We start from the raw sequence: 27437 nt of genomic DNA, 5'->3' as shown, positions 1-27437 counted from the left end.
CAAATTGGGACAAAATAATCGAATACTAGATAATATTTGGGTGTTTTGATGAAACTCCCTACTGATATATTTCAGGACTATGGGGTTATTTCATCTTTATGAGCTCTAAAATCATATTCTGAGAATATTTCCGTTAAATCCGGATGTAAATGAAACATTAAGTAAGACCATGTAAGTTTTCTTAGTGTATAACCTCTAGCAACGAAACTTATCGTTCCATAAATCCTCTTCGATCTACAAGAAATTTAATATTTTTTCGAGTGTATATTGGCTCAATAACGTCAATTCATTACGAAAAGCAATATGACGCAATTTGAAATTCCAGGGCGGAATCTCACCCCCCCCCCCGCTCAAGGGGTGAAATGAAAATATCCCCGGGCGTCGTAGTCTGCTGATATTGCTAACGGAAATCGGTAGAATCGGGGAACTTTGGAATAGATACTGTACAATATCCCCCCTAATTATTAGCCACTTTCTATAGTTTTTCCGATGTAAGTATCCATGTACAGGGTGGGCAAGATTCGTTGTCTACTGAGAGGATCTCGAGAACTATAAGAGCTAGAAGAAAACAGATAACACTTCTTCGAGCTCTTGTTCAGAGAATCAAAGAATAGTGAAAACGGTGGCCTACAATTCTTCGTTTTTGAGTTATCAGGAAAAAAAGAGATTTTGACGATATCAAAAAGTAACATAACTTTTTTTTCTTTGAAGTTACAGATCTGAAACTTGAACCTTCTAAAGGACCTTTTTCACGTAGACACTAATGGATTCTACGTGGCTCAAAATATGTTTTCATTTCGAATCATTAGGCGAACTTTTATTGAATTCGTTAGTTTTGAATTGGAAATTTTTTTTGTCAGTTAGCTTGTCATGAGATCTTTTAGAAAGGTTTGCTTCTCTACTAGAGTATCACATTTCCATCTAAGGTTACTTTTATTGAGATATAAACGACCCGAATGCTGACCTTCGCAAAATCCTGAAAACGATGGCTTCAGTTAAAAATTCGTCAAGACCGAACAGTGGCACCTAGATGGATGAAAGATGAAATTCTCAGATTTATTACTATAAGAGTTGCTCTTTCAGAATATGTATCATATTTACATATACGGTTGCTTTTATTGAGAGATAAACGACTCGAAAGCTGACCTTCGAAAAATTTCCAAAATAATGGGGTTAGTTATTATTATTATTTGAACCGGGGTCGTTGTGGCTCTATCAGCCTTTCGGGAACTGCGACCATGTAGATCTTTCGTTTAATAGGAACCCAAGGAAGTCGTCAATGGTGAAACAACCTTAGGGTCCTTGGTCGTTACCTCGTGAGTATCCAGGACCGGTTTCCCCATATGAATGGTTTTTAGGCCAGCCAGCTTTGGACACTTGCATACCATGTGTTCAGCTATTTCTGCTTCTGCTCCACATAGCCTACAAATCTCATCTGTTGACTTTCCCATGCGGTACAAATGATATTGGTACCGAGAGTGCCCTGTCAGCAGTCCCACCATCACCCAAAGCTCAGCCCTTGACAGCTTCAGCAGTTTTCTGGTGTAGGTCGGTGAAATCATCACGAATTTCTTTGACTGAGTTAGTCCAGGAGTGTTTCTTTAGAGAGTTATTCTGTTGTTCAACTCTCATTGTTGGACAGCTGTCTTATATTGGCCCACAGGAAGGCTCAGGTCCAGTAGGTGTTAACCTTAATGCACTTTTTGCAAGTTCATCGGCTTTTTCATTTCCTTCAACACCACATTCTCTGGTACCTATAGTAGAGTCACTTTATTGCCTCTGGCCAGTTACTTTATGGTATTAAGACATTCCCATGCCAGCAGAAATCCCTAGTAGTGTGATTCCAGGGACCTCAGCGTGGCCTGGCTGTCCGTGGTGATATAAATATGCGCCCCTTTTAGGTTCATTTTAAGACACTCCTGAGCGCATGCGTAAATATCCAGTGTCTCGGTCTGTAAAATGGAGGGTTCACTTCCCAGGGCATTACAGATCCACAATGGAGTTAGTTGAAAAAACGTCAAGACCGTACGGTTTTTTTTCAAACATATGGCTTATATTACAATTATAAAGATATACCTACCTTTATTATATCAACAGAAACCTTAGAAAATTTCAAATATAAAATTATGCCCCCACTTCCAAAATAACTCCACTGCACTGTATGGAAATGAATCGGGAATGGAGTGAAATTCAGTGTTAATAACTGAATTCTGCCTGCGAATATATGGGGCGATACAATGTTTGAGGAAAATGGTTGGGAAAGTTGGGAGGTTTTACCTTACTTACCGAAATTTACAATGTTGGAGATATCGAAGATAAATAAATTATAATATTGCGAATTATTTATTTAGTAATATCAATGTGAAACTTCAACACTTTAAAACTAGAGTTTTTTCATTTTTTTTTCAACTAATACAAGATTCATCACTAACGATAGACACATCATACAGATAATTAGCTATTGCCGTAAATGATACAATACAACGAACCAACAAAGAACAACAAACATTTTCTTATAGAAATGAAATGTAAGAACAAATTTGAAAACAATATTTTGTTATTTTTTATTTTCTGTAGTAAAATATTTTAAGATTATATGACTAGTGGATTTATGGTATTTTAAGAATAGGTAATTTTATAATTAATTAATCGATTTCTCTCTCTCAGATTATTGCACTTTTCATAATACATGTCACAACATTCTCGATTAATAAAAGTCAATTGATCCATATATATTATAAAATAGAAATATAAAACATGCGACCATTATTTCGACACAAAATGTTTAAATTTTTTAAATTTGTACTAAAGAAAACTTTGAATATTCGTCACATAAAACAAATATTTTTCTGATAGAACTATGGCTGATTTGTCAATTGATTCTTGGAGAAATGTTCAGAAGTTTCAAGAGTTCTTGACATAAACACTATTTAATATTTAGCTCATACGATCGCCATCGCCGTCAAGTTTTGTCATTTTCAGTTTCAACGGACCGACCAGTTCGTCTTTGAGTCCGTTTATGGTCGAGAAGTCGAAGTGATTGAATCTCGTCTCGAGCATCGTCTGGATCCTTTGGACGAAGGCGTCTATTTTCGAGTCCAAATCGAGGAAATTCTGGATATAGGAAAAAAATTTCTCAATTAGTTTATTCGGTATATTATAGTTTTATATAGGTTGAGTCTTTGATTCTTATATAAATATTTTAACAGTAGATTCTTGTGATCAAAAGAACCACCCTTTTTCATACGATTTCTTCCGATTTGGCCCTGATAAAAAGATAAAGCCATTTTAAGTTTTCATGATGGGCAGCTATGCCACCCCTGGAGAAACAAAATTACCTTCAGAATAACCACAGAACAATAATATACACAGAACACTAATAACTAGCTAAATTTGTGACACTACACATCTGTGGATCTTCTAAACAGAGTTGTATTCAGCCAAGGTCATTTTTCAAATTTCACAGATACTTTTGAATTTTTGAATATCAAATAACTCGAAAACGGCGCATTATACGGGAAAATATGAAGAATACTTTAATTTACAAAACTTTCAAATATTTATTAGATAGCGTCCTTACTTTCGAGAGTTGGGTTGTTTGAATTTTTGGTATTTTTATGGTACGGAATGGTCACAATGAGAAAACTGGAAGACGTGGGTGATCTTGTGTTCGAAAAAGATTAATCGAATAAATGAAAAACTATATTCTGAAACTAAAAATAACATTTTTTATGAATTTTCAACACCCTGTATCTTTTGAACCGAGCCGATTCGAAGAAAATGTTCCTTTTAACCACAAGATGCTATTGTTGAAATATTTGTACGAATCAAAGACTCCCCCCCTGAATTTTACAGTTTTTTAAAATATGAGCTGGTCTATGTGGAATAAAAAGAAATTGAAATCCGTATGGCTATTCATAAAAATTTGAAAACTGACCAACTAAAATATGGATTTCTCGAAAAAAAATAGTTTAATATAACGATGGCTATTATTCGCGCGGATGACGTTCGCCAAACGAGACGGAGTCAATGGAGAATTTTCCTCAATTTGGGTTATCACAGCATATGCGAGTTTAAACTGAATAATTATGAGTTTCATTCATGAATTTTTCGAATGCACCGCGGAAACTATTCAAAATCATTCTTCAAATATGAGGTTTTGAAATTTGAATCGCTTCGTTTCTAGTTTACAATTTGGCAACAGCGCGTACTAGAAAATAAAAAGAACAATGGCTTGCTTATGAAATAACAACTGTTTATTTACAGCCATCATAAGGCGCGTACTCACTGGCGAGCCTCAACAGCAACCGGCCATAAAAATCCCATAAAATTTTAAGGTTCGTCGCAGATTTTATAGACAGCCGTCTTTGTCTATCTCATCAAGATAGTGTATTTGTTGTCCTTTATTATCAACGCATTTTTCAGTCGATGTTGCCAACTTGTGCAATACAAACGAAATTTTAAATTCCCATTTTTATTTTTCATTTGTAAGTACTTTAAATAATTTCTTTTGGGAATCGGTTGAAATGGTTATTTCAAAATGTGATATTTCAAAGATATTTCATAAAAAATGCATCATTTTCGTCAGAAGGAGTATTTCCTATTCGACAATCGTGGATAAAGTAAATTATTCAACTCGCATATTAGGATGACTTGCCAAACGAGAGGAATTCACGTCATCAGCATGAATAACAGCAATCATATGCTCATTGTATAACATGCTATAGCATCTCAAACAAGACATTGGAAGAAATATAATTGGAACTTGTTTCAAATTCTTCCTGCACGTTTTTTTATGAATTCCAGAATGAAAAAAAAATATGATTTAAACAACTTGCAATATCCCAATTTTTTAAGATCACATGCATAAAAGATAAAGAATTAGGAGAAATTTAAACATGCTCCCAATCAATTGTTGAACCGTGTATTTGTTATTTCTGCCGCATATATAGGGTGAGTCTTTGACTCGTACAAATATTTTAACAGTAGATTCTTGACGTCCTTTACCATTTTTTCTGGAACGGCTCTCTTTAAAAGATACAGGCTGTTGAAAAACCATAAAAAAATGTTATTTTTAGTTCTATCTCACAAAAGGTTTTATCGAATGACATGAATTTCGGAATATAGTTCCTCAATTATTTGATGAATCTCTTTGGAACACATGATATCAACCACGTCTTCAAGTTTTCTTATTATGACCATTACGTATCATAAAAATACCAAAAATTGCAAGAACCCAACTCTTGAAACTAAGTCGGACCTTTGAGTATTCAACCCCCTGCGGGGTTAATATTCAAGGGTTAGACGCTATCTAATGAAGATTTGGACGTTTTGTAAAATAAAAGTATTCTTCGTATTATTTTTTCATATACTGCGCCGTTTTAGAGTGATTTGAGTTTCAAAAATTAAAAAGTATCTGTGGAATTTGAAAAATTGGGTACTTTGGCTGAGTAAAAGTCTGTTCGAAAGATCCATGTAGTATCACAGATTTGGACGTTTTGTAAAATGAAAGTATTTCTCAAATTTTCCTCTATAATGCGCCATTTTCGAATAATTTTGATGTTCAAAAACAAAAAATATCTTTGATATTTGGAAAATTGTGTACTTTGGCTGAATGCACCGTTTAAGAGATGTGTAGTGTCACAAATTTAGCTAGTTATTCTGAAGGTAATCTTGTTTATCCAGGAATAACAAAGCTCATTATTAAAGCTTAAAATGGCTATATATTTTTATCAAGGCCGAACCGGAAAAAATGGTATGGAAAAAAAGTGTTTCTTTTGACCTCAAGGATCTAGTATTAAAATATTTGTACGAGTCAGAGATTCACCCTATATAAAGGTCGATTAGTGGTCAAGCTTGTTGACATTCATCCATACGTCAATGAAGAAATCTTACGACGATAAAGTATAAGCATCAGGTCACAGTTCATGCAAAGAAGCGCATTCACGTCAAATACAATAGCCTTCTGACTGAAGACCGCAGATGAGAATATTCCTAATAATTTGTTATTACATGATGCAAAACTAGTCAATAACTTACCCCGTAATATATCGATGTGAAATTCACCACATAATAGAGGTCACGAACAACTTCGTTCACGAACTTGTACTGATTCGTTTTCAATTTGTTCAGTATCCAATCGAGGTTGGAAGCTGGCAAATGATCTTCCTGTTAATTGAAATTCATAACTGGTTATTATACGGCTAGACTCAAAGCAATATTGGTTCAATTGAACCGAAATGTTATCAAGACGTTCATCATGAAACGATCAATGGAAAATTCAAATCTCTACACAAGTGATACAGATCGGATGGAAACATGGAAAGTTCCTCACATCCCTGAATTTTTACAGATTTATCTCGTTTTTTCGTTTGAACGAACAAAAAAGTATCAGCAGACTTGTTTGCAATCTCGAAAACTTAGCTAATTAACTGCGATGTAATCATAAAATAGTAAAGACTGAGCATTACTTTCAAGACATCTACTGTAGACACTAGACGCCCTTCACCATTTTCTTAAAGAGGTGCAATGTTTTGAGACATTGGGGAGGCTTTCGATAATACCCCACATGTTTCCATATGTAATGCAGCTAAACAGAAAGGGATAGAACCCTCCACTGTTAAGTGGATATCAGCTATATTGAAAGGGCGGAACCATCACAGGTAAACTGAAGTGACCATGCTGACGTGCAGAGGATGCCCTCAAGGAGGGGTACTATCACCCTTGCTTTGGAGATGTGGATAGGCTCACGGCAGGTGGTTTTAACGTCCTGGCAAACGCCGACGACATAAAGTGGTGACTGTTAGGGTCAAACATGAGGGCCCACTAAGCAGCCTAATGCAAATTGCTCTCAGGATTATCGAAAAGAGGGGCTAGGTGTCAATCCCTCGAAGATAATATTAGAAAAAGGAATCTTGACCTCAGGGCTCCGGTCCTGAACTGCCAGACTCTTTAGACCCGTGTGCACCAAACGCACTTAGTGTTAAGTGTCCCTTAAAATAACCCTTAACTTAAATTACGTTGCACTAACTGTTAAGTGACATTTAAATGGCTAAAGCTAACCTTAAATTTAAGCGCTCCTGTAATGACCACTTAAATATTTGAGGTCGGGATTCTAACCTAGAATAATTTGTTGAACTGGCCGCAGAACTTCCCATTTTTGATAGATTTTGAAAATTGAATGAATTCATTACTGAATACCAAACCTTTTCTTTTGCCTTTATTGTTATGCCATCAGTCTTTCAATTTTGTGTCACAAATCATACTATAGTTAGTAACAAACTCTTTTCTTATGTTGAGAAGTTGAGTGCCCTTTGTAGATTACCACCACTTGCTTGGCAATCATTCATCGTATTCGTACTAACAAGGACAATAAGGACATTTTCTTCACGTTCCTCCTCAACATTAATAAAACAAATTCACACAAGACCTTATAAAGAAAGTGTTGTACTTTGTACTTATATAAACTTATATACCCTTTATTTGATAATCCTTATCATTATCAATAATAATGCTAATTCAACAACAAAAAGTTGTTACTCTTTGATAAGAATATAATAATTTACTTGAAACTGACTCCTGACTGACACGACAATAAAGTTGGGTTAATGAAATGACAACCATCATCAGCAACAGGCCAACTAATGAAATGGCTTTATTGGACTAGGATGAAGTTGTACCAAAATAAAAAACAGAAATATTACTAGATATGAAAACTTAAGGGCCCCTTACTTAAGATTCCGTTAAGCTACAGTCGTGCAACTGGGAATAAAATTAAGCGTCCTTTAACTTTAAACGACACTTAGTTAAGTACTCGTTTTAGGGGGTATTGGTGCAAACGGGCCTTAGTTCTCCAGTGAGTGCAAATATCTAGGTTTCCTCCTAGCCAACTCAACTGGAGGAAACATAGATAAGACTCTTTCCATAGCCACGGCGACCATGTGGGCTTGCGAAAGACTCTTTGGAAAGACATGGGGCATGAAACAGAAAATGTTACTGTGGCTATACACAGGGGTAGTACGGCCTATTGTCACCTATGCTTCTCTAGCATGGTGAACTAAAACCGAAAAGGTCACCACACGCAACACTTTGCAGAAACTGCAAACGCTGTCCTGTGTTGGTGTTACAAGAGCTATGCACACAGCTCCTACAGTAGCGCTTGAGGCCATACTTGATCTGCCTCTCCTACACTTATATGTGAGGAAATGCGGCCTGCTGAAAGCAATAAGACTATCCCTTAATGGGAATCTCCTACCCGGAAACTGGGTTAGAATTATGAGGATATCGAATCAACTGGACTCTTTGCAAAACCATCGGATGTTATGCCAATCATCTTCCATTTCGAAACGCTCTTCGAAACGGTCATTGCTGGACGTCCTAGTGCAATAAGTTTCGTAAATCGTCTGGACAAAAAGTCGTCCACGTAGTTTACTGATGGGTCAAAATTAGAAAGGGGCACCTGCATTGGCGTATATTAACCTGAATTGAGGATCTCTAAAGCCCTGGGAAGTGAACCCTTTATTTTACAGACCGAGACACTGGCTGTTTTCGTCGCACCCAGGAGTGCCTTAAATTGAACCTCAAAGAGATGCATATCTATAACACAGACAGCCAGACCACGCTGAGGTCCCTGGAATCACACTGCCAGGGATCTCTGCTGACATGGCAGTGCCGTAATACCATAAAGCAAATGGCCAGAGGCAATAAAGTGGCTCTACCATGGGTACCAGGGCCGTGTGGTTTTAAAGGAAATGAAAAAGCCGATGAACTTGCAAAAAGTGCATCAAGGTTAACACCTGCTGGACCTGAGCTTTTTGGTGGGCTTGGAGAATACCAATACAAGGCAGCGGTCCAACAATGGGAGTTGAACAACAGATTAACTCTCTGGAGAAACACTCCTGCACTTACTCAGTCAAAGAAATTCGAGATGATTTCACCGACCTACAACCGAAAGCTAATTAAGCTGTCACGAGCTGAGCTTCGGGTGATGGTGGGACTGCTGACAGGGCACTGTCGGTACAAACATCATTTGCACCGTATAGGTAGGTCAGCAGATGAGATTTGTAGGCTCTGTGGATCAGAAGCGGAAACAGCTGAACACATGGTATGCAAGTGTCCAGAGCTGGCTGGACTAAGAACCATTCATATGGGGAAACCGATCCTGGATACTCACGAGGTAACGGCCAAAGCCCCTAAAGATGTTGTCGGTTTTATCAACACCATTGACGACCTCCTTGGGTTCCTATGAATGAGTAGGGTAGAGAACAAAAGATCCACATGGTCGCAGTTCCCGAAAGGCTGGCCGGGCCACAACGACCCCGGTTCAGATAGTAATACATTCAAAAAAAGTAGGTATTTGTCAATCTTCAAGATCCCATAGCTTAAGCCTAATTGACCATGTGCGGAATGGATGGATACTCCGTTCACCTGCCCTGCCTTTACATGGTGTTTTAAAAGGTGAGTAAAAATAAACCATTCCACCAAAAATCACTTCAAGATGACGAAGATAGAAAAATCATCAATGAAATACATCCCAATCGATCCCATATATTGTAAAGCCACGAGAAAAAACTAAAATCGTGAGAAATACTCCATCCTGTGATCTCTGTTTCGAACCATGTGGCTTTTTTCAGAACATTGAACCTTTCGGTGTTTGACTGAGCATGATGACAAGTTATCAACAAATGTTTGATGTCGGCACAGCCTCGCCCGGTGTGAAATGGGATAAATACGTCAGATGGTGGCCATATTCGGTAAGCACGATCAAAATAAATTGGAGTTAACATTTCAACCTTCTCCTAGAGTAAAAGGGGCTTGTTAATGAGAAAAAACCATCCTATATCTCAAAATGGAAGAGAGTAGCATACCGAGCAACTAGGAAATGTCTCTTACCGTCTTCACTTGCGAGATGTAATCAGCAAACTCCGTAGTCTTCAATTCCGCGACGATTTTCTCAAGAACGTCGACCGCGATCTCTGTCAAACCGCCCAGCTTGTCCTCGTATGTCGACTTGAGGGATTTCTTGAGATCGTTCTTCTTGCGGTAGGCGACGCCAAAGTCGCTCCTTCCGTTGAGGCAGCTCTTGGGCGTGGACAACAGGGAGGTCTTTTCCCTCTGCAGCAGGGTGTAAGTGCCGGCTTTTTGGGATGGTAAGTCCGCCTCTTGCTGGTGGTTGACATCGCCGTAGGTTATCGGTGGCGTATCGATGTAGTAGGCTCCGATATTTGGTGGCGACGATGATCCGGTCGAGGCATTGTCGTAATCCGAGAAACGACTGCTTATAATCCATTTCTGAACGTTGAATTGATGGGGCTGAAACGAAAAGTCTCATTTGAGGGAGCTCTTTGGAGTATACATCTCCCTTTGCTGATTAGAACGAAAACGACGATAATTATGAAATTTTGCAGCCAAAAGGAGAACATTCCCTGAATACGTCCCTGTCGTCGCCAACATCGCGGATATCGCGTCAGCTACCGCCTAGTCTTGTATATCACGAACAGGGACGTATCGATATAAAAGATACGCCCGGTGGTCTTGGGAGCAGTAAGTGTTCTGAATAGAGCCGAGTGAACAGTGAATTTCGAAGAGTTACAAATTGCAAAAGTAATGAAATTGAATCAGTGAACGTGTGAATAAATTTGAGTTAATCCTTGTACAGGGTTCCCAAATTGGAAGTCAAGTGAAGGGATCTCGGAAACTGGAATAGCTAGAGCAATTCCGATTGCACATTTCCGAGCTCTTATGATCCTTCGTTTTTGAGTTATTGAAAAAATGAGACTGACGATTTCGGTTCTTATAACTTTTTTGTGTTTGAAGTTACAGATCCGAAACTTGAACCTTCTACATGCACTTTTTCAAGTAGAATCCATTGACGAACTCTAAAAATTTTTTTCTGTTGATTTCGAATCATTAGGCAAACTTTTGTTTTTTTGGATGCAAACTTTTATTGAATTCGATATTTTTGAATTGGAAAAAAACGTTTTTCAGTAGATTCTACGTATAAAAGTGCCTGTAGATGATTCAAGATTTCGATCTGTAACTTCAAAGACAAAAAAGTTATGAGAACTTTTTGAAATCGAAAAAATCTAAATTTTGCTAATAACTCAAGAACGAAGGATCGCAGGAGGCTACGGTTTTTGCCATTGTTTCTCTGAAAAAGAGCTCGGAAACTTGTCAACGGTTTTGCTTTAGCTCATCTTGTTTCCGAGATCCCCTCACTGGCACCTAATTTGGGACACACTGTACATTAATGTAGTGGTTGTGTAAATGAATTAGACTAAGAAGGAAGACAATTCAATTAACCCCGAGAACGTTTCAAAGGAAGCTTTTCCTACTAATTTTCTACTACACACACCACAAGTGCTGATTGGGTCGAGAATTAGTTTGAACATCTTAGGTCAGCCATATAACCTAACCTTTAACCCTGAATTATTTATCACAGTGACTATTGTAAGATGTGTGGCAATCATAGACATAAAGATATGGACTGAGCAATACCAGCATGAAATTGGCTATTTTATAGAGAGGGAGAGAAATGATCGTCAGGCCAATACCTGTCTCTTTTCTGCTGACATAGACGTGAGTGTGAACCTATCAAAATTCTAGAAAAATACAACTAGCTAATCTGATTTTTCAGTTTCTCCCTGTTCTTTTTTCGACCGTATTTCATGCACAGATGGAAAGGGGAATGCTCAGTCCATGTCTCTATGTCTATGGTGGCAATGAACCTGGAAATCTATCAGGATTGTGCGGTAGATTCTGACAGTCAGGCTGCGATCAAAGCACTTAGCTCTCATGACATCAACTCTGGGTTCCTGGTCAATCGCAAATCAAATAAAATGAATAGGCCAACACCTTCGCCAAAAGGCACAAACTCCATTCATTGGACAAGAAACCTGAGGTACAGGAAAATGTAACTAAAAGAAGAAGTTTCAGAAGAAGGAGAATCCGAAAGAAAACGACATTCCAAAAAATTTCTTGGAGTCTTCAACAATGCGAGATCTAAGAAGCATCTGATGTTAGCAAGACAGCAAAAGTATGCTGCAAATCCTTCACAGGGCATTTTAGCTTCAGGAAGTTCCAAATGAGAAAGGGTCTTGCAGAAACTGACGGGTGGAGATTCTGTGAGGAGGAGGATCACCTGGTGACTGAATGCTTCATGATTACTAGCCAAAGCAAAATTGCTTTAGACCTGAAACTTGTAGGAGCTAAGGAGGTAACCTCAATGAAGCCATCTAAGAACGAAAAGGAGAGCTGTATATGACGTATTGGCGAGAACAGCTCTGAAAGCGGGCATAATAAATCGCAAAGTCAAAGTTCAACGTAAAACACCCTTAATAACTAACGTGCGTTCAAAAAAATTCGTCGTCAAGTAGGCTATGGAATTTTGAACGTCGATATTTCGTGTCTAAACGTAATTCTTAGCTCGTGCTTAAGATGTCTAAAACTCTGGTGTATTCACTGATTCGATTTTGTTTTTAATTTCGTGGGGATATCGGATCAGTTTCGTTTTTCCCACTGTAGGTAGCGCTGTTTAGAATTTGACAGAGCATTGTCAATTGAGATTTGAAAATAATTTGAATATTTTCCTACGGACGTACGAATATGTTGTATTTATAAATGATTATTGGTGTGTGAAATTGTATAAGTTTCGAGAAAGGGTGTAGAACATTCATTTATTCAACATGTCGTTCAGTAAGTTCAGTTTTCTGTATGGACCATCAAGAACTACAGCTAAGAATTCGGTGTTGTTGGAATTTGAGGCAGAACCAAATCAGATGAACGAACATTCGGGACGGATATAGCAAGTTTTATGGCAACTTGCAACTTCAGCAATATTTCAAAGAAACTGTATTGGAAATACGTAATGTGAATTGTGAGCAAGTATTGAGAATCAGAAATACATAAATCTATTCGAGTCTGTACTTCAAATATTCTTCCTGAGTAGGTATAGTGAAAATTCCCTGTCCGTCAACTGAATATATTGGATATTTGACCAATCAACTGTGTTTTATTAATCATATTGATATACCCCCCTCACGAATTCAATTTGTCAAAGGGAAATTATCTTGAAGAAGAATAGTAAATCCTCATTCGAACCCTTATTCGATAGTGTTGAAATATTGACAGATTTGTTTTCACAACGAAAATTAAACTGTGAATCAGAAATATTCCTTAACAGCTGTCAAAATGGGCTAGTTCATATTTTGAACTCGTTGATCGATATTCGATATCAACGCAAAACAAAATAAAACGAGGTAGTATCATTGGACTTCCTCTGGTAGAACAAGGATAGAACGAAGCAAATGACATGGTGGCGCCGCCACGAAACTGATCCCATATCCCCGATTTGCTGAATTGTTGATGCTTGTAAAAAGTGACAAGTGCACACACCAGTGTTTTAGACATCTTACTCGTGCTTTACTATTTTCCAGGTGAACTGTCATTTTAGCATTTTGGGTTGTTGTTGAATTAAAATTATCAGCAAATTATAAAGATGGTTTTTACGGACGTGTGAAAGACTTTTACTATTGAATTCTACTTCAAAATTGGAAAGAAAATTGAAGGAAAATGGAAATATTCTGTTCCGGCGACTTCATTGAAGCCTATGTTGCTGTTGATTATTAAGAATGAATTTTTCCATTGTACTGTTTTGCGATGTGTTGACGAAACAGGTATGTTCAAACAAAAAAGGAAGTGGTATACCAAAAAAGAAAACTCTAGAGTTCAGTAATAATAAAAACATGGTGACAGAAGCTCGACAAACCTCTCTTCAGATTTTATCTCAAGTGGATGGAGTATCCGTTGGCATATGCCACCCGATTTTGAAAAAATGATATCCATTTGTTTCCATTAAGATTGACATGTTATCAGAAAACTGAAAAGGTTGTGATTACCTAACCTGGTAGCATCCGAGAAAAATTGGAGTTCAGTATATCATACTGAACTGATGCATACTGACAGTATGCATTAGTCAAAGGCAAAATGTGGACCTACTTTCTTTTATGGAACTTCAATATCAGAACGTTATGAAGGAGAAAGCATCATGCCTTTTTATAGCTGAATTGAATTTTAATAAATTGTCCAATAGCTATTTTCATGTAATTCAGTTCTTTTAGTTTAGTCATGGATTTTCAGTAATGACTGAATCAATTCAATATTTATAGAGAATTAATAAACATTATTGAGAATCTTACTGTGATCTATTCATATGACTGAATAACTAGAACCTTCTTACAAAAAAACATACTACCACGATCAATTCAAGATTTATGTCTCTTACGTATGAAAATAGTGGACGGATAAAATTTTTACGAAGAACTTTTCTAACCGCCTCAGATTGTTTGGATTCTTGTCATCTTACTCAATGAAAGAAATGCTTTTCGAACGTTGGGTAAAATTTACAGGTAACCTTTTCTGAAAAGTGCCTTTCCGTACAAAATTACGATATACATATAGGTTAATGTCATCATTGTTTACATTTTGGGAAGATGAAGTAATTCAAGGAAAGACATACGTTCAGCCACCGAACATCAGCCTTCAAAATTTCATAGCCTACTTGACAACGAATTTTTTTGAACGCACGTTACAATCCAGCAAGTTGTCAGACACAGAGAAGTTATAAATTGTGTGTCATATGCTATACCTAGTTCTGTAGATAGCAAAAGCTAAAAAATGGTAGTGGTTCGAGGAGATACCGGACCTTCTGGATTGCCAGAGATGTATCACTCAAATCTATTCAGAAAAAATCACCCAAGAAGCTTTAATGATTTGTCATGATCACCTCTACTCGTACGTCCTCCTTCACTGGCTTCGCAATAACTTTCTTGTTGTGATTGGTGGACCAGTAACGGTCAGTCGCAGCTTCCATCACCTTGTTCACATTCTGAGCCGTTTCCAAAAACTCTATAGTCCTCGGACTCCCGTTCATCAGCGTGGTCTCCGTGTTGTTAGCCACAGTCCTTTTCGGGACACTGTAGCTGCCTGGTTTCATGTAGACCTTGGACATGTCTTCCTCCTCTTCGTTGTCCATTACCAGGCATTCGGTGTTCTCCGGGGATTTCGAGAAAAAGTCTCCGGAACAGGTCTGATTCCCCTGGTCAACCGTTTCCGTCGGCGATGGGAGGTGTAGGACGCCTCTGGTACTCTTGGAGGACATGATTGGGGTCTGGGCCGGAGCTGCTGTGGAGGTCATGGTTTCTACGCAGGTTGTTTTGGTGAATTCCGCGTTCTTCATGAGATTTATCTGGAGATATTGTACCTTTACGTTGAGAAAGAAATATTCAATTCACATTGATATGCATCATATGGTTGTTCGGATTCCAATGAAAAAGAAATGATACATAATACTGATGTTACAAGGAATAATTGATCAGTTGATATACAGGGTGTCTGTAAACAAATGCGAAGGTTTTAGGGAGATGATTCCTCGATGAAAATAAGCAGGGGGTAGTTTCTTTAAATGTTTTTCGAAATCGACCTCCTTTCCAAAATATAGCCTTTGGGAGGCGATAACGAGTTGACAATTATTAATTTTTGTACGGGTTCTAAAAAACACTGAGTCATAAAACTATACATAATATGAAGCACTAAGTAGATGTTACTCACACAATTTTTTAGATCTCATAACTTTATTATTAGGTTGAAAATAACAACCCCTTATGATTTTCCTTCAAAAATTGTTTTCGTGGGATAGATTTTCGAAAGTTGAATGGTTTCCCATTCAATTCTGGAAAAAAAAAGTCTCTTGCAAAATTTCGATACAGTCTCTACTTTTCTCGGAATGAATAAAAACTTACAAGCAGTATAAGAAGGTCTATGAGGCTGAGAGTTGATGCATGTATTTTAGCGGGATGTAGTCATTCTATGGAACACTTATACGATGAAATGGAATGAACAGTGATCAGAACCGCTTGTAAGTTTTAATTTATTATTAGAAAAATATCGATTGTATCGAAATTCTGCAAGAGACTTTTTTTCTCCAGAATTGAATGGGAAACCATAAGAGAGTTTTATTTTTCGAAAATCCATCCCACGAAAACATGTTTTGAAGGAAAATCATAAGGGGTTGTTATTTTCAACCTCTACTAATAAAGTTATGATCGCTAGCAGCTCAGAGTATCTACAGATAATGTTGGACACCTATAAACATATATACAAAGCTTTGGGCTTAGACTCAATATTGACAAAACCAAAATCCTGGTTAGTCCGCCGGAAAGCCTTCAAACAGATATCAGCCTGGAGAATGAAACACTAGAACAGGTCGAGCAGTTCAAATACTTGGGAAGCTTCATAAATACTAAGGCTAACCTGGACACTGAAATACACAATCGTTTCAATTTGGCATCACGGGCTTTTTGGAAGCTAAAGGACAGAGTGTTTCAAAATCACGACCTCAATCTGAAGACCAAGATAGCTGTTTACAAAGCAGTGGTCCTCCCAACACTTTTTACGGAAGCGAAAGATGGACACCCTACAGGAGACATATTAAACAGCTTGAACAAACGCAACACCATCATCTAAGACAAATAATGCACATCAGATGGTTCCACAAAGTTTCGAATGCAGAAGTCTTGCAACGCGCGAGTTGTACAACAATTGATTCTCAAGTAACGAGGGCCCAAGATGGAGCGGCCACATTCGACATGCACATCAGATGGTTTCACAAAGTTTCAAATGCAGAAATCTTGCAGCGCGCGAGTTGTACAACAATTGAGACTCAAGTAACGAGAGCCCGACTTAGATGGTGCATTCTGAGGATGCAAGACACAAGACTCCCCAAAATAGCTCTGTATGGAGAATTCACAGAGGGAGCTCGGAAACCAGGAGGCCAGTATGAGCCGTTTAAGGATATATTGTATCAATCCCTAAAATCAGTTGATGCCAATCATAACTGGGAACAGCAAGCGTTAGATAGATCACAGTGGAGGTCTTTGGTCCACAGTTATAATAGAGGCTCGAGAAGAATACAGCGGCTACCAGATCTATCCATGCCCGGAGGATCTGTAGGTCACGGTTGGGTCCCTTCAGTCATAGGATGGCACACACTCGCAAGTAGCCCTAGGGAATTAGGGTTTGATAGCACCGATTTTTTTTTTCAATCTTTTTGTAGGTTTATTCTCGGTAACGAGATACAGCAATGAATGAATGTATGAGATCTGAAAAAATTGTTTGAGAGTAACATCTACTTAGTGCTTCATATTAAGTATAGTTTTTTTGACTCAGTGTTTTTAGATACCGTAAAAAAATTGAAAACTGTCAACTCGTCATCGCCTTCCAAAGGCTGTATCTTGGAATGGAGGTCAATTTCGAAAACAATTTATAGGAACTACCCCTGCTTATTTTCATCGAAGAATCATCCCCTTGAGTCCTATTTTCTATACAGACATTTCTATACAGACACCCTGTATATAACACATGTAAAAATGGAATTTTCGTTGATGAAAATAGTTTGTTTCGTGAAAAAATATAGAAATAAAAGGCGTGCACAAATAAACATTGAAAGGAAGCGCAATTCAGTTCAGCGTCTGACGTATTGAGTGGCAAGGTCAAGTTCAACTTGGCTCATTAGCCCAGTGTATAGAAAATGGTAAAGTAAACTCCATAATCCTCTACTAAGATGGACGAGAAATGTTTGCCTACTCACCTGCGGAGGAACGAGATTATTGGCCGAATGGATACTGCCCGTATGCAACGGACTATTTATGTTCGTGTCCAGATTGTAGAAGACCTTGGTCAGCTGGGCGGCCAGTTCCATGGTCTCCTTCTCCCATCTGACGTAACATTCTCTGAACTCGGGCGTCAGCTCCCTGGTGATCTTCCCAATGGCCGGACCGTCCCTGTTCTCCCAGTAGCCCCTCAGGATGTGCCAGCAGTTGGTCAGTCTGACGAAGGCGTAGATGAAGTCTTTGGTCGCCCACGGTATACCCTGCGAGTGTATGTTCGATACCGTGGTGCAAGGTTTCAATATCTCCGATCTCGTACGTACGCACAGATTCTGTATGTTGCGGAAACACGGGCGGTTTCTGTTTCTGTGTGCGATTTGTTCGGCGGTTATACAGCTCCTCTCGAGAAATTTGACGAAGTTGTCGGACATGTTATCGTCTACGTTACCCTGTGGGGGATTCATATTTGAGGATTAGTTAATGACGAAAACAAAATTCAAAACTCTGGAGGGCTTGAAAGACAATTTTACAGTCGAATGATGGCCTCCTGAAAATCCCGATTTCACACCTACCGATTTGGGGCTGTCATGCAAGAAAGTTCAACAGAAATCCCTGTAAATATTAGAGAAATCGGGAAGAAGTGGTTGATTAACTCAATTCTTGAAGCTTGCAGCATTTGAAGAAATATGAGCCCAAGAACTTTTTTGGTCGTGATGATTTTCATATGAAAAGTTTGGTGTAATTACCATCAATGAAATCAACAGTTAGGGACGTATTGAATAATATTTTTAACTAAACTATATTGTTAAGAACAGTTCAATGTCTTGAGGTGGCAATAGTTAGGCCATAGGCGCAAATAGAAACGCAGGTTAGTGAGATGACGCAGCGTGAGTTTTTGTAAAACATAGACCAAGACCGCTCAGTTAAACGTGACAGTGACTTGTCAGATAGTACGTGCAGCGCAGGAAAAAGATGCGTCACCTCACCAACCTGCGTTTCTATTTGCTCCTAGCCTTATGGTTATAGTTTGGTGTGGGGGTTAGATTCCACGGTGTCCTTAAGATCTATTTTGCCCCCATCAGATCTGTTCTCTCAACTGCACCATCTACTGCTCGCCAGCTCTAGACTTCAAATCAACTCCAGTATCTGAGAGGACATCATCAAGGCTGAGTCTGGCTGAGTCCTCATTCCTTCTATAACTTTCTCATCCAAGACATTCCTTGCGCAGGCTTGCAATGGCTGTAACCAGGTGAAAAGGAGTTTGCTTCTCTTCCCCATGCACAGAATCTACACTCGTCAGTTTCTGAGTAGCCAAATATCATCATACGCTTCTCAAGAAGGCCATGTCCAGTGAGGAATCCAGTACGTAGACTTTTTCGATATTGAAGTTTCAAAATCCCGTAGAAACTTTTTGGAATTATCCATTCCTGAAAGAATCCTACAGTGTTTCTCTTTTGGTTTCGACCTTTGCCAGAAACTCTTTCTTATGGGTGTATTTTCCTATACCATGGCTCTGGGCCAGTAATTGGTTGGTTTGTGCTTCCTTTCTTGAGAGATGACAATAACTGCCAAATTATTGGTAGATTCGGGACTTAATAAGTGTTCTGCCCAAAACCCAAATCAATAAATCATCCTGTATCTCAAAAACGTTGACTCTTAGACCACATTCAACTGCTGTTTTCTGGTCCCCCTGAGTAACAACTATACCCCTCAAACTATGTACCTACCACCCTTGCATACACCAAGTGGAGCACCTTGTTGAAATCGCCTTGGAATGGGCTCTTTAATGGTGGCATGAAATACAGGGTGTGCCATTTAAAATGATAAAAATTTTTAGTTGATTTAACAATGCCGAAAACTTCTTGGTTATGGTTGCTAATTTTCAGTTCAAATTGTCGCATCTTTCTCCCAATCAAGTGGTGTTTAATGTCGAAAACTGCAATGGAAGACTCACCATCAGTAAATCCTTATTGGGAGGGGGAGAAACATGTCCGTAATCAAAACCAGAAGACTCGCTAGGTTTTTCAGCCTCGAGGACCTCTTCTTGTACCTCTAGCCTTTCTCTTCGATCCCTGCCAGAACTACCGAAGAGGATGTCGGTCTGGTTGTTTGCAGAGTAAACCGTGGCAGCTGTACCGCCAGCCACTTGTGGTACAGGCAGAGAGTACTGATTGAACTGGGTGTACTGATAATGTTGCAGGTATGGTCTTGCAAGCTGTTGAGCGTTGTAGGCTACCATCGGTGGCGGTGGAGTGCGGAAACTAACGGGCTGGTAGTAGGCGGGGGTGGGATATATGTTGCCGTGACAACCACAGACGACTTGATGCATGTGTAGATGCACGTTTTGCTGCTGAGAACTGTTGTCCGGCCGATTCTGGTCCATTTATAGGAGATTTTTCCCTTTGAAGAAATGTGTGGGGTATTTCTTGAAAACTGGAAGATTTTTTTCGATTAGAGTTATTTTAATTATTGAGAACGAGCCCAAAAACGGCTGATTTATTCGAAATCAGTATCTATGAAACTAAAAAGATGATAGTTTGTTATGAAACTTCGCAGGCAAATACAATGACGCAAAACGTATATATGATGACATATTTTTTGTTGCTACCGTACTTCCAGTTTCATCCGGAAACCTAATTCAAGTAGGACATACTATATGTTTGGTGGAAATAACGAATGATGAAAATATAATTGGAGTTGAGGATGTTAAAATGTCAAAAAAATAATAAAAGTCGAGGTTGTTCTGAATAAACAAATTTAAGAAGCTATTTTATTATGCCTATGGTTTCGTATTCTGGATTATCAGATACTGACAAAAAGTTATACCTAATATAATGAAAATATAGATAGGTATCTGTAGCGTATACTTTTTATTGATTAATTATTATGAACCCTGATTTTCTATCGGTTTGGCTCAAATGGTTTTTTTCGCGCTTTTCAACAAAGGATATTTAGTGCCCATTCAGTGAAATATTTGATCTAACTGTCCATCAACTGAATTAAATAATGGCAACAAGTATATAACATATGAAAAGGCTCAATAAATTCATGAATCATAGCTATATATTCTATCATAGGTAAGTTCAATGGTCAGGTTAGAAAATATTAATCAATGTAAATTTCTTTTGGATGTAAGTATAACGCAAGCTATAATGGACGAAGAAAAATGCAAATGTTCTACTTACAAAGTAATCAATTTAAAAACATATTCTCTTACGAATTAGAAAACTTTAAATATAATCATTTTGGCATTTTTGACTTAAAAAAGAGTGAAGTGTTACTAAGGAAACATTGAATCTCATAATTTCAAAACAATATGATAATTTTGTTTTAGCCAAACACCCTGCCTAAATAAAGTTTCACTGTTACAAGAAAGAAAATCTTCATCAGACGATTGGAATATTATTTGAGCTCGGCAGTCTTAGAAGACTTTTTCAGATATCTATACAAAAATTATTCCTGATATTGTATGAATAAAATGTATCTCTGACTTTAAGCTAATTTTACAACATTCTCATGAATGTAAAACTAAAAATTCAGCCGGAAATGGATTTCAAAAACCGAAAGAAGACGTGTTCATCTAAAGAATTCACAAGAAATAGACTGCTTTACTTGAACCAAAATTCACTACAATCGCTGACCGCAAAAACTATTTATCTACTTGTTTAGAATCTGATAAACCTCGAATTCACTTGTACAAGTTCGAATAATTCTTTAATTCTTATACAATCGTGAACGCATGCGTCTTCACATTTATAATAGGAAACGAAACAAATTCGAGAACATGCGCATTGAAGAAAGGTATCCCAAAAATTAATATCTTACTGTTATGACAGAAGTTAACATGCAAGAGGTAATGGATGAAATTCGGTTACTCATTAGAAATGTTCACTTACGTACTCAAATTGATATTGTTACATATCTACAAGACTTAGGAACATTTCAACAAAATTTTGTACTTATTAATAACGTTAACGTAACAATGAAACAACGTTTATGTAATATTGGTTTTGACAGCACGATTCGAATTAATTTTGGGTTTCTGTGATTATACACCATGATTACAATTCTCTGTGACGTCAGATCATTGATGATCTATGGTATAGCGAAAGCTTGCGCAGTAAGGCATATGTAAGGCGTGTAGAATTTCAAAAAGTTTACGTTAAAACATTACGAAATTCGTAATGTTTCAATTGCTGTTTAACTTTGTTGGAATTCATTTTGTCATCAAGCTTTGTGAAACGGGGCATAGATATTTTGGTCGACCTGGATAACATGAAGATGAAGATCCTTTTCATCAAATATTTTGTTGGATTCAATTTTAGGCAATATAATTCATGAAAATTTTTCAACAAATTCAGCAGCCTAATATTTGTTTTACGCGCGTTTCCCTAGAAACGATAACGTCATCATTTTGACCAAATGTCTCAAATTATCGAATTTTAAGCCGAAAACGGTTTCAATTGATTTGGTTGGACTTATTGATGAAGAATTGTTAATCAATTTTTGTTCTGTGTTCGCTTGTTCTGCAGTGAACACTAACAGTTAAAACACTTTCTGGAGTTGTATTTTGTATTCTAATGGTGGGGTTATGCAGCTGTCCTAAGAGAAAAACCGATCTAGTGGAAAATGCTGATCACGTGAATCAAATCTGCCAATTAGATTGGTTACTTTCTTAGATATAGGCGAAAGTGCATTATAATTTTCAACTTGATCTCTATTTTAGAAAATAATTTTTAGAGTGGATTTTTTGTTGTTTACACTATTCTGAAACTTGCATAGGGGGTTCTGGAATAAAACAGATCTCAACTAAACACTTTTATATATTTTCAAATCTTATAAGAACTGATCGTTCTACCCTTATGATATTATTCCAAACTCATCCAGGAAGCTCTACCTAGAAACTATGGCAGTAAATGCATAGAATTCAATTGAAATAAACCATCGATAACATCTATAAACAATTCAAATTATTGCCGTTAAAATAATGCTCGAGTGTGAAGCTTATCTAGTTGAGCCTTCTATATCATCTGTTTTCAATCTTGAGCAATTTGAACATATAGAAAAATCTGTCAGTTTTCAGGAAATGGTAGCTACATTATATTAAACTTTCGGGAAGACTCATTTTGTCCTAGGAATTTGTTGCATTTCAGTGGTTGAAGGTGGAACCGAAAGAAGAGTTTTTCTATTCTGATTATGCTAGCTTACTAATCCTATCTGAGTGACTTTTATATTTAGCAGAAAATTACGAGCATTTCAAATGATCTCATTCTCTTTCGAAATCTACTGAAATAAAATGAAGGTGTTATTATTCTAGATTTTAATTAATAGCCTCAATCACAACCATCCAGTGTTGAAAGATCACTAATACTTATATTCAAGCGCTTCTTTGATGAACCAGATTTGGTCGATTGTGACTGAGATTCGAAAAACGCTGAAACGAAACTTATTTCTCATCAAATATCGAACGTAAAGTGTATGTTAACAATGGAATCCCTATTAAAAATAATAGTTCCAAGATAAAACCTTATCGACATGTCATTCAAAAATTTGGTTGATTTGAACGTAAAAAACATGGCTGTGTTAGTCCATTCTTTAACTTTAACAGTAAACTTCAACAATCAGATTATAGGTATATTCTAAGAAAGATAAGGAGTGATCCCAACAAAGTTGCCGAAGAGTATATCGTCGAACTACCATTACATCCGTCACCTTCGCATGCGCAGACCTCCTGTCTACCTCCAAATCCTGACCTGTGGTAGCATCTGTTTTGGTAGGAAGATGTGTCCCATCCGCATGTCCTGATGATTCGACTGTCGGGTTTCACTAAAAAAAATAGATTGTTGAGTGCCATGAATTTGTTCATAACAACAGTTATTATCCACTAAGAACTAAGAACGTGGTTTTCATAATAATCAAGAATGGATTTAGTGATAACGATATGGATACGAGTAATCTCCAGAAATATCCAGAGTTGTAGGAATTAGCAACTACGGCGACGTAGCTGGGGCCAGCAAACGGGAGAGTACATACTTTCATAATATTACCTATGTTGGAGTCGACGAAAAGAAGTAGTATGCATTTCGGCAAAAAGACTCTTTATATTGTCTCACCTATTTGCAATTTGCAGGCTCTACTATAATACATATCTATAGTTTCATCAAATGAAGTAACTTAGTATTAGGTACTTTCACCAACAGAAAAATTTTTAGCGATGGCAAAATATTGGTAAAAATCACTAAGGCAAATCACCATGGCAAATCACCATGGCAAATCACCATGGCAAATCACCATGGCAAATCACCATGTATGCACTACGCACCATAATAACGGAAATAGGGAATTTGTGCCATTTGGCTGAGTCACTATTCTTCGGAGTTTATTCTTAACAAAATTAACAAAGATATTTTATATCAAAACTCGATGAGAACTAAAGTGTGATATCCCATTTATCTTTCAATTCATGCAGTTATAAGTGATGAAAAAGCTCATTCGGCTTCATGTTATCAGTCCTAAGTGATGTTATCGAATGAAAATACAAACAAGAAGACTTTTCTTCGACATTAATAAAAAACACATCCATTTGTTTTCGAAAATTATTGAAATCGAATATTGTATACTTACAGCCATTCACTTCAAAATCTATTACTTGCTTTATCTTCCTGCACAAAACGTATGGATGATCTCCATGTGGCGATTTATCCAAGCAAGTAATTTTCAAATCGTCTGATAATTTGTTATTTTCGTCACCTAGACATCTTTTATCTGTTGCACTGTTACATTCGTAACATTTAAGTGCGATACCTGTAAAAAAAGCACATTATTTCGACGTAGTCATAGTAGGCTCCACGTGTTTCTTCATCACAGTAGCATCTTCAGGTATAGGTGAAGGCAAAGTTTACGTCTACCGGTCTACCCAACTCTGATAGCGAAACACTTATCGTGATAGAATATCTCATGTTGGTGAAAATCATATACATAATTCAGTTTCGTAGCTTTATTATGGATTTTCAGTAGGTGCATCAGTCACATCAATTCAATAGGTAGGTATATTTTATTCATTCATGACAGTCAAAGATAGCGTAAATATTAATAGAAACAATAATTCCGGAGTAATTGGAGTACTGTACACTTTTACAGAACTCTTTTTCTTTGAAAAGATAGCGTAGTTAAATGTTGTTTATAGGATTGATGTGGCCAATACTTGATGAAAATCCATAATTGAACTCAAAACATATTATACGTTTTTTACGAAAATTCATTCATTCATTCGCTGTCACAATAGCATCTTCAGGTGTGTGAAGGTAAACTGTTTTCCTAAATTGTTCAGGTCCCCTTAAATTTCTCAAAATTAGTCATATATCTATTATGAATAGGGACAAGTTAGGAGAAACTGAAAGATAATTACACAATCAGTTTAACGGCTGCAACCAATGTCGACATAATTTTTTCAAATCCGACGTTTCGTCTTCGACTTGTCATCATCAGCTTATTTCTAACCTTGTCCTGTTATTTTCATAACAAAATCTGAAGTGACTTCATGAAGTCACTTCTGATTCTGAATCAGATAAAATCGATTAAATATCCTCCTGGACCAACACTGGACGTTTCTCAGAGTATCTTTCAGGGGAAGTAATAATAGAATAGAAGTCAAAACAGAAACAAAATATCCAACAAGATTTTCCAATCAATAAAACAAGGAAGTTGTTATTCAAATGTAATACGAATGTTCTTCAAATTTTCTCTTATTCCAATTGAAAATGCCATTGGCGTCACCAGAGGGTCACAAGGGGGGGGGCAACTACCCCTGCCATTTAAATCACCATAAATTTGAAATGGAAAAAGAATTTCCACAACTGATTACTGAAGCATTTCAATCAATTATAATAGATGTATAATAAATACAAACTTGACAGCAATTTTTATGATAATAATAATAATGGTAGGTTTAACCAAAACTACCCTGTACTGAATTAGGTCATCATTATTATGATTACTAAATGGGGCTATACTAGCCTTGAGTATACTCGAAGATACTAGTTATAATTTATTATCTGCCAACTTCTAAAGATGACCTTTCTTCGATTAATTGTACTCAATCAAAATAATGTTTCTTTATATGAAATTAACAAAAAGAATATTGTTCCTTCTTTCCCAGTAATGAATTGCGAGGAATCACATCATTGATTGCAGCATGAATGCAGTTATTTATTAAAACGTATCAGTTAACTGATACCTACGTTTAATCTGTTTTGGCAAGTCATTCAAATCGGATTGAATAGGATCAACGAATAATGAGGTCCACAACTCATTGAACACTACCTATTCGACCCCTTGGAATGGAAAATATTGATCCAACCCTCCAAACGCAAAAGGGTGCGCAACATGAAGGACCCTGCTATGTTGAAACAAACATCAGCAAACTTGTAAAATAATTGCAAGAATAATCCGAAAAAAATTGATCTGGTGATCAATTTCACCTGAAACTTTTATGAGAACTCGTCAGTGAAACCTTTCGGTTGGCAATGCCCCAAATGCCTCAGAAAAAACTGAAAAACGAAAGAACATAGCAAATATACTCACTTTGTTCGAAACACACAAAAAGGGTAACAAGCACACTGATGTAATGGTGTAAGTATTTCATTATCGTGAAATGAACTTCAATACGGACAATGTGCCAAAATACGAGTCAAATTTTGAGCCGCAGGGTTTCACTGTACGATATCAAGCAGGCACTGGGCAATTGGAGGCAGGATCTTGCGCAGATGAGGTAAGGAGTTGAGATAGGAGATCATTTGGAATTCGGCATGGGGCGCTGAAATGGTGCCTAATTGTAAAATTGGGGCATGATAGGAGGATATAGTATATTAAAGATATAATAAAATGGTCCTAGTATCGTTTTGTCTCGTGACCAAAAGTCCGTGAGATTTCCTTTTGGATCTATTCCCGACCTTTTTTGAATACCGTTGTTTTTTCTTTGAATATTGGATTCTTGATTCACCATCTTCAAGCTCACTGAAAGCATCTTGGAAACTACATACAAAAGTTGGAGAAAAATGTTCAAGGACACCTGCTGAACTCTTTTTTTAATAATGAGGTGTCAAAAAGCAAATAATACTCGATCTTGATGGAGTTAAAAGGCGTTTCTGAATTATGCAAATATTTAGGCTATATCTTATTTCCTCCTAGCTTCTCTATGAAATTCAAACTGCCCATTTAATTCACTGAAAGAATAAAAAAGGGCCACTCTAATAACACCTATATTGGCAATTTGATGGTCCATTATTAACATAAAACGGATTATATGATTCTCAACAAACTGAGTTCTCCTCTATCACCTGAAGTTGCTGTATTGTGATAGCGAAACACGTATCGTGGTTTAAAAACTCATTTTTGTGAAAACCATATAGTCTGTTTCATGTTCAATTATGGATTTTCATCAAGTATATATCGGCCACATCAATCAAATATTCAGATATGGTCCATTATTTACGGAATTATTTGACCAGATTCTCTTTTGTTGGACACTTTTATGTTCCAAATTGAATTATACGTATCCTTCATCAAGTTTTGATAAATGTGACTAAACCCACATGAATTACTAAAACGGATGTCGACAATTATTCAATTGCATTGAATATTCCAAAGGAAAGATTAAGGTGAGGTATGACTTGACCAACACAAATCCAGTTACTTAATTAAGACTGTCCAGTTTTTTCCCATTTGTATGATGATGTTATTGCGAAAAGAGAGTATACCTAGTTCCTTTTGTAC

The 27437-nt window shown here is 37.2% G+C and overlaps 2 protein-coding genes across 5 annotated transcripts; both read right to left on the bottom strand.

Moving 5' to 3' along the window:
* Positions 1-2711: 2711 nt before the first annotated feature.
* Positions 2712-21683, bottom strand: LOC123317889. Of its 4 annotated transcripts, none has more exons than XM_044904500.1 (7): positions 21564-21683; positions 19618-20096; positions 17645-18112; positions 14783-15259; positions 9892-10311; positions 6040-6168; positions 2712-3114 (listed from the first exon to the last, which is right to left on the bottom strand). In XM_044904500.1, the coding sequence occupies exons 2-7, from the start codon at positions 20044-20046 to the stop codon at positions 2938-2940; spliced, it is 2100 nt and encodes a 699-aa protein (XP_044760435.1). In that variant the 5' UTR covers positions 20047-20096; positions 21564-21683; the 3' UTR covers positions 2712-2937. The 4 variants fall into 4 exon arrangements, with proteins under 4 accessions (XP_044760435.1, XP_044760436.1, XP_044760434.1 ...); XM_044904501.1 differs by having other exon boundaries at positions 21560-21665; XM_044904499.1 differs by lacking the exon at positions 21564-21683 and adding an exon at positions 20849-20949.
* Positions 21684-22468: 785 nt separating this feature from the next.
* LOC123316788 lies at positions 22469-26410 on the bottom strand. The gene is made up of 3 exons (XM_044903014.1): positions 26247-26410; positions 24288-24467; positions 22469-23489 (listed from the first exon to the last, which is right to left on the bottom strand). The coding sequence occupies exons 1-3, from the start codon at positions 26305-26307 to the stop codon at positions 23290-23292; spliced, it is 441 nt and encodes a 146-aa protein (XP_044758949.1). The 5' UTR covers positions 26308-26410; the 3' UTR covers positions 22469-23289.
* Positions 26411-27437: the final 1027 nt, after the last annotated feature.

Source organism: Coccinella septempunctata, chromosome 7 (assembly GCF_907165205.1).
Source record: "Coccinella septempunctata chromosome 7, icCocSept1.1, whole genome shotgun sequence".
NCBI lineage: Eukaryota > Metazoa > Arthropoda > Insecta > Coleoptera > Coccinellidae > Coccinella > Coccinella septempunctata.
Note: the sequence above shows the minus strand (reverse complement) of the source record. Positions and strands in the feature narration are given on the sequence as shown.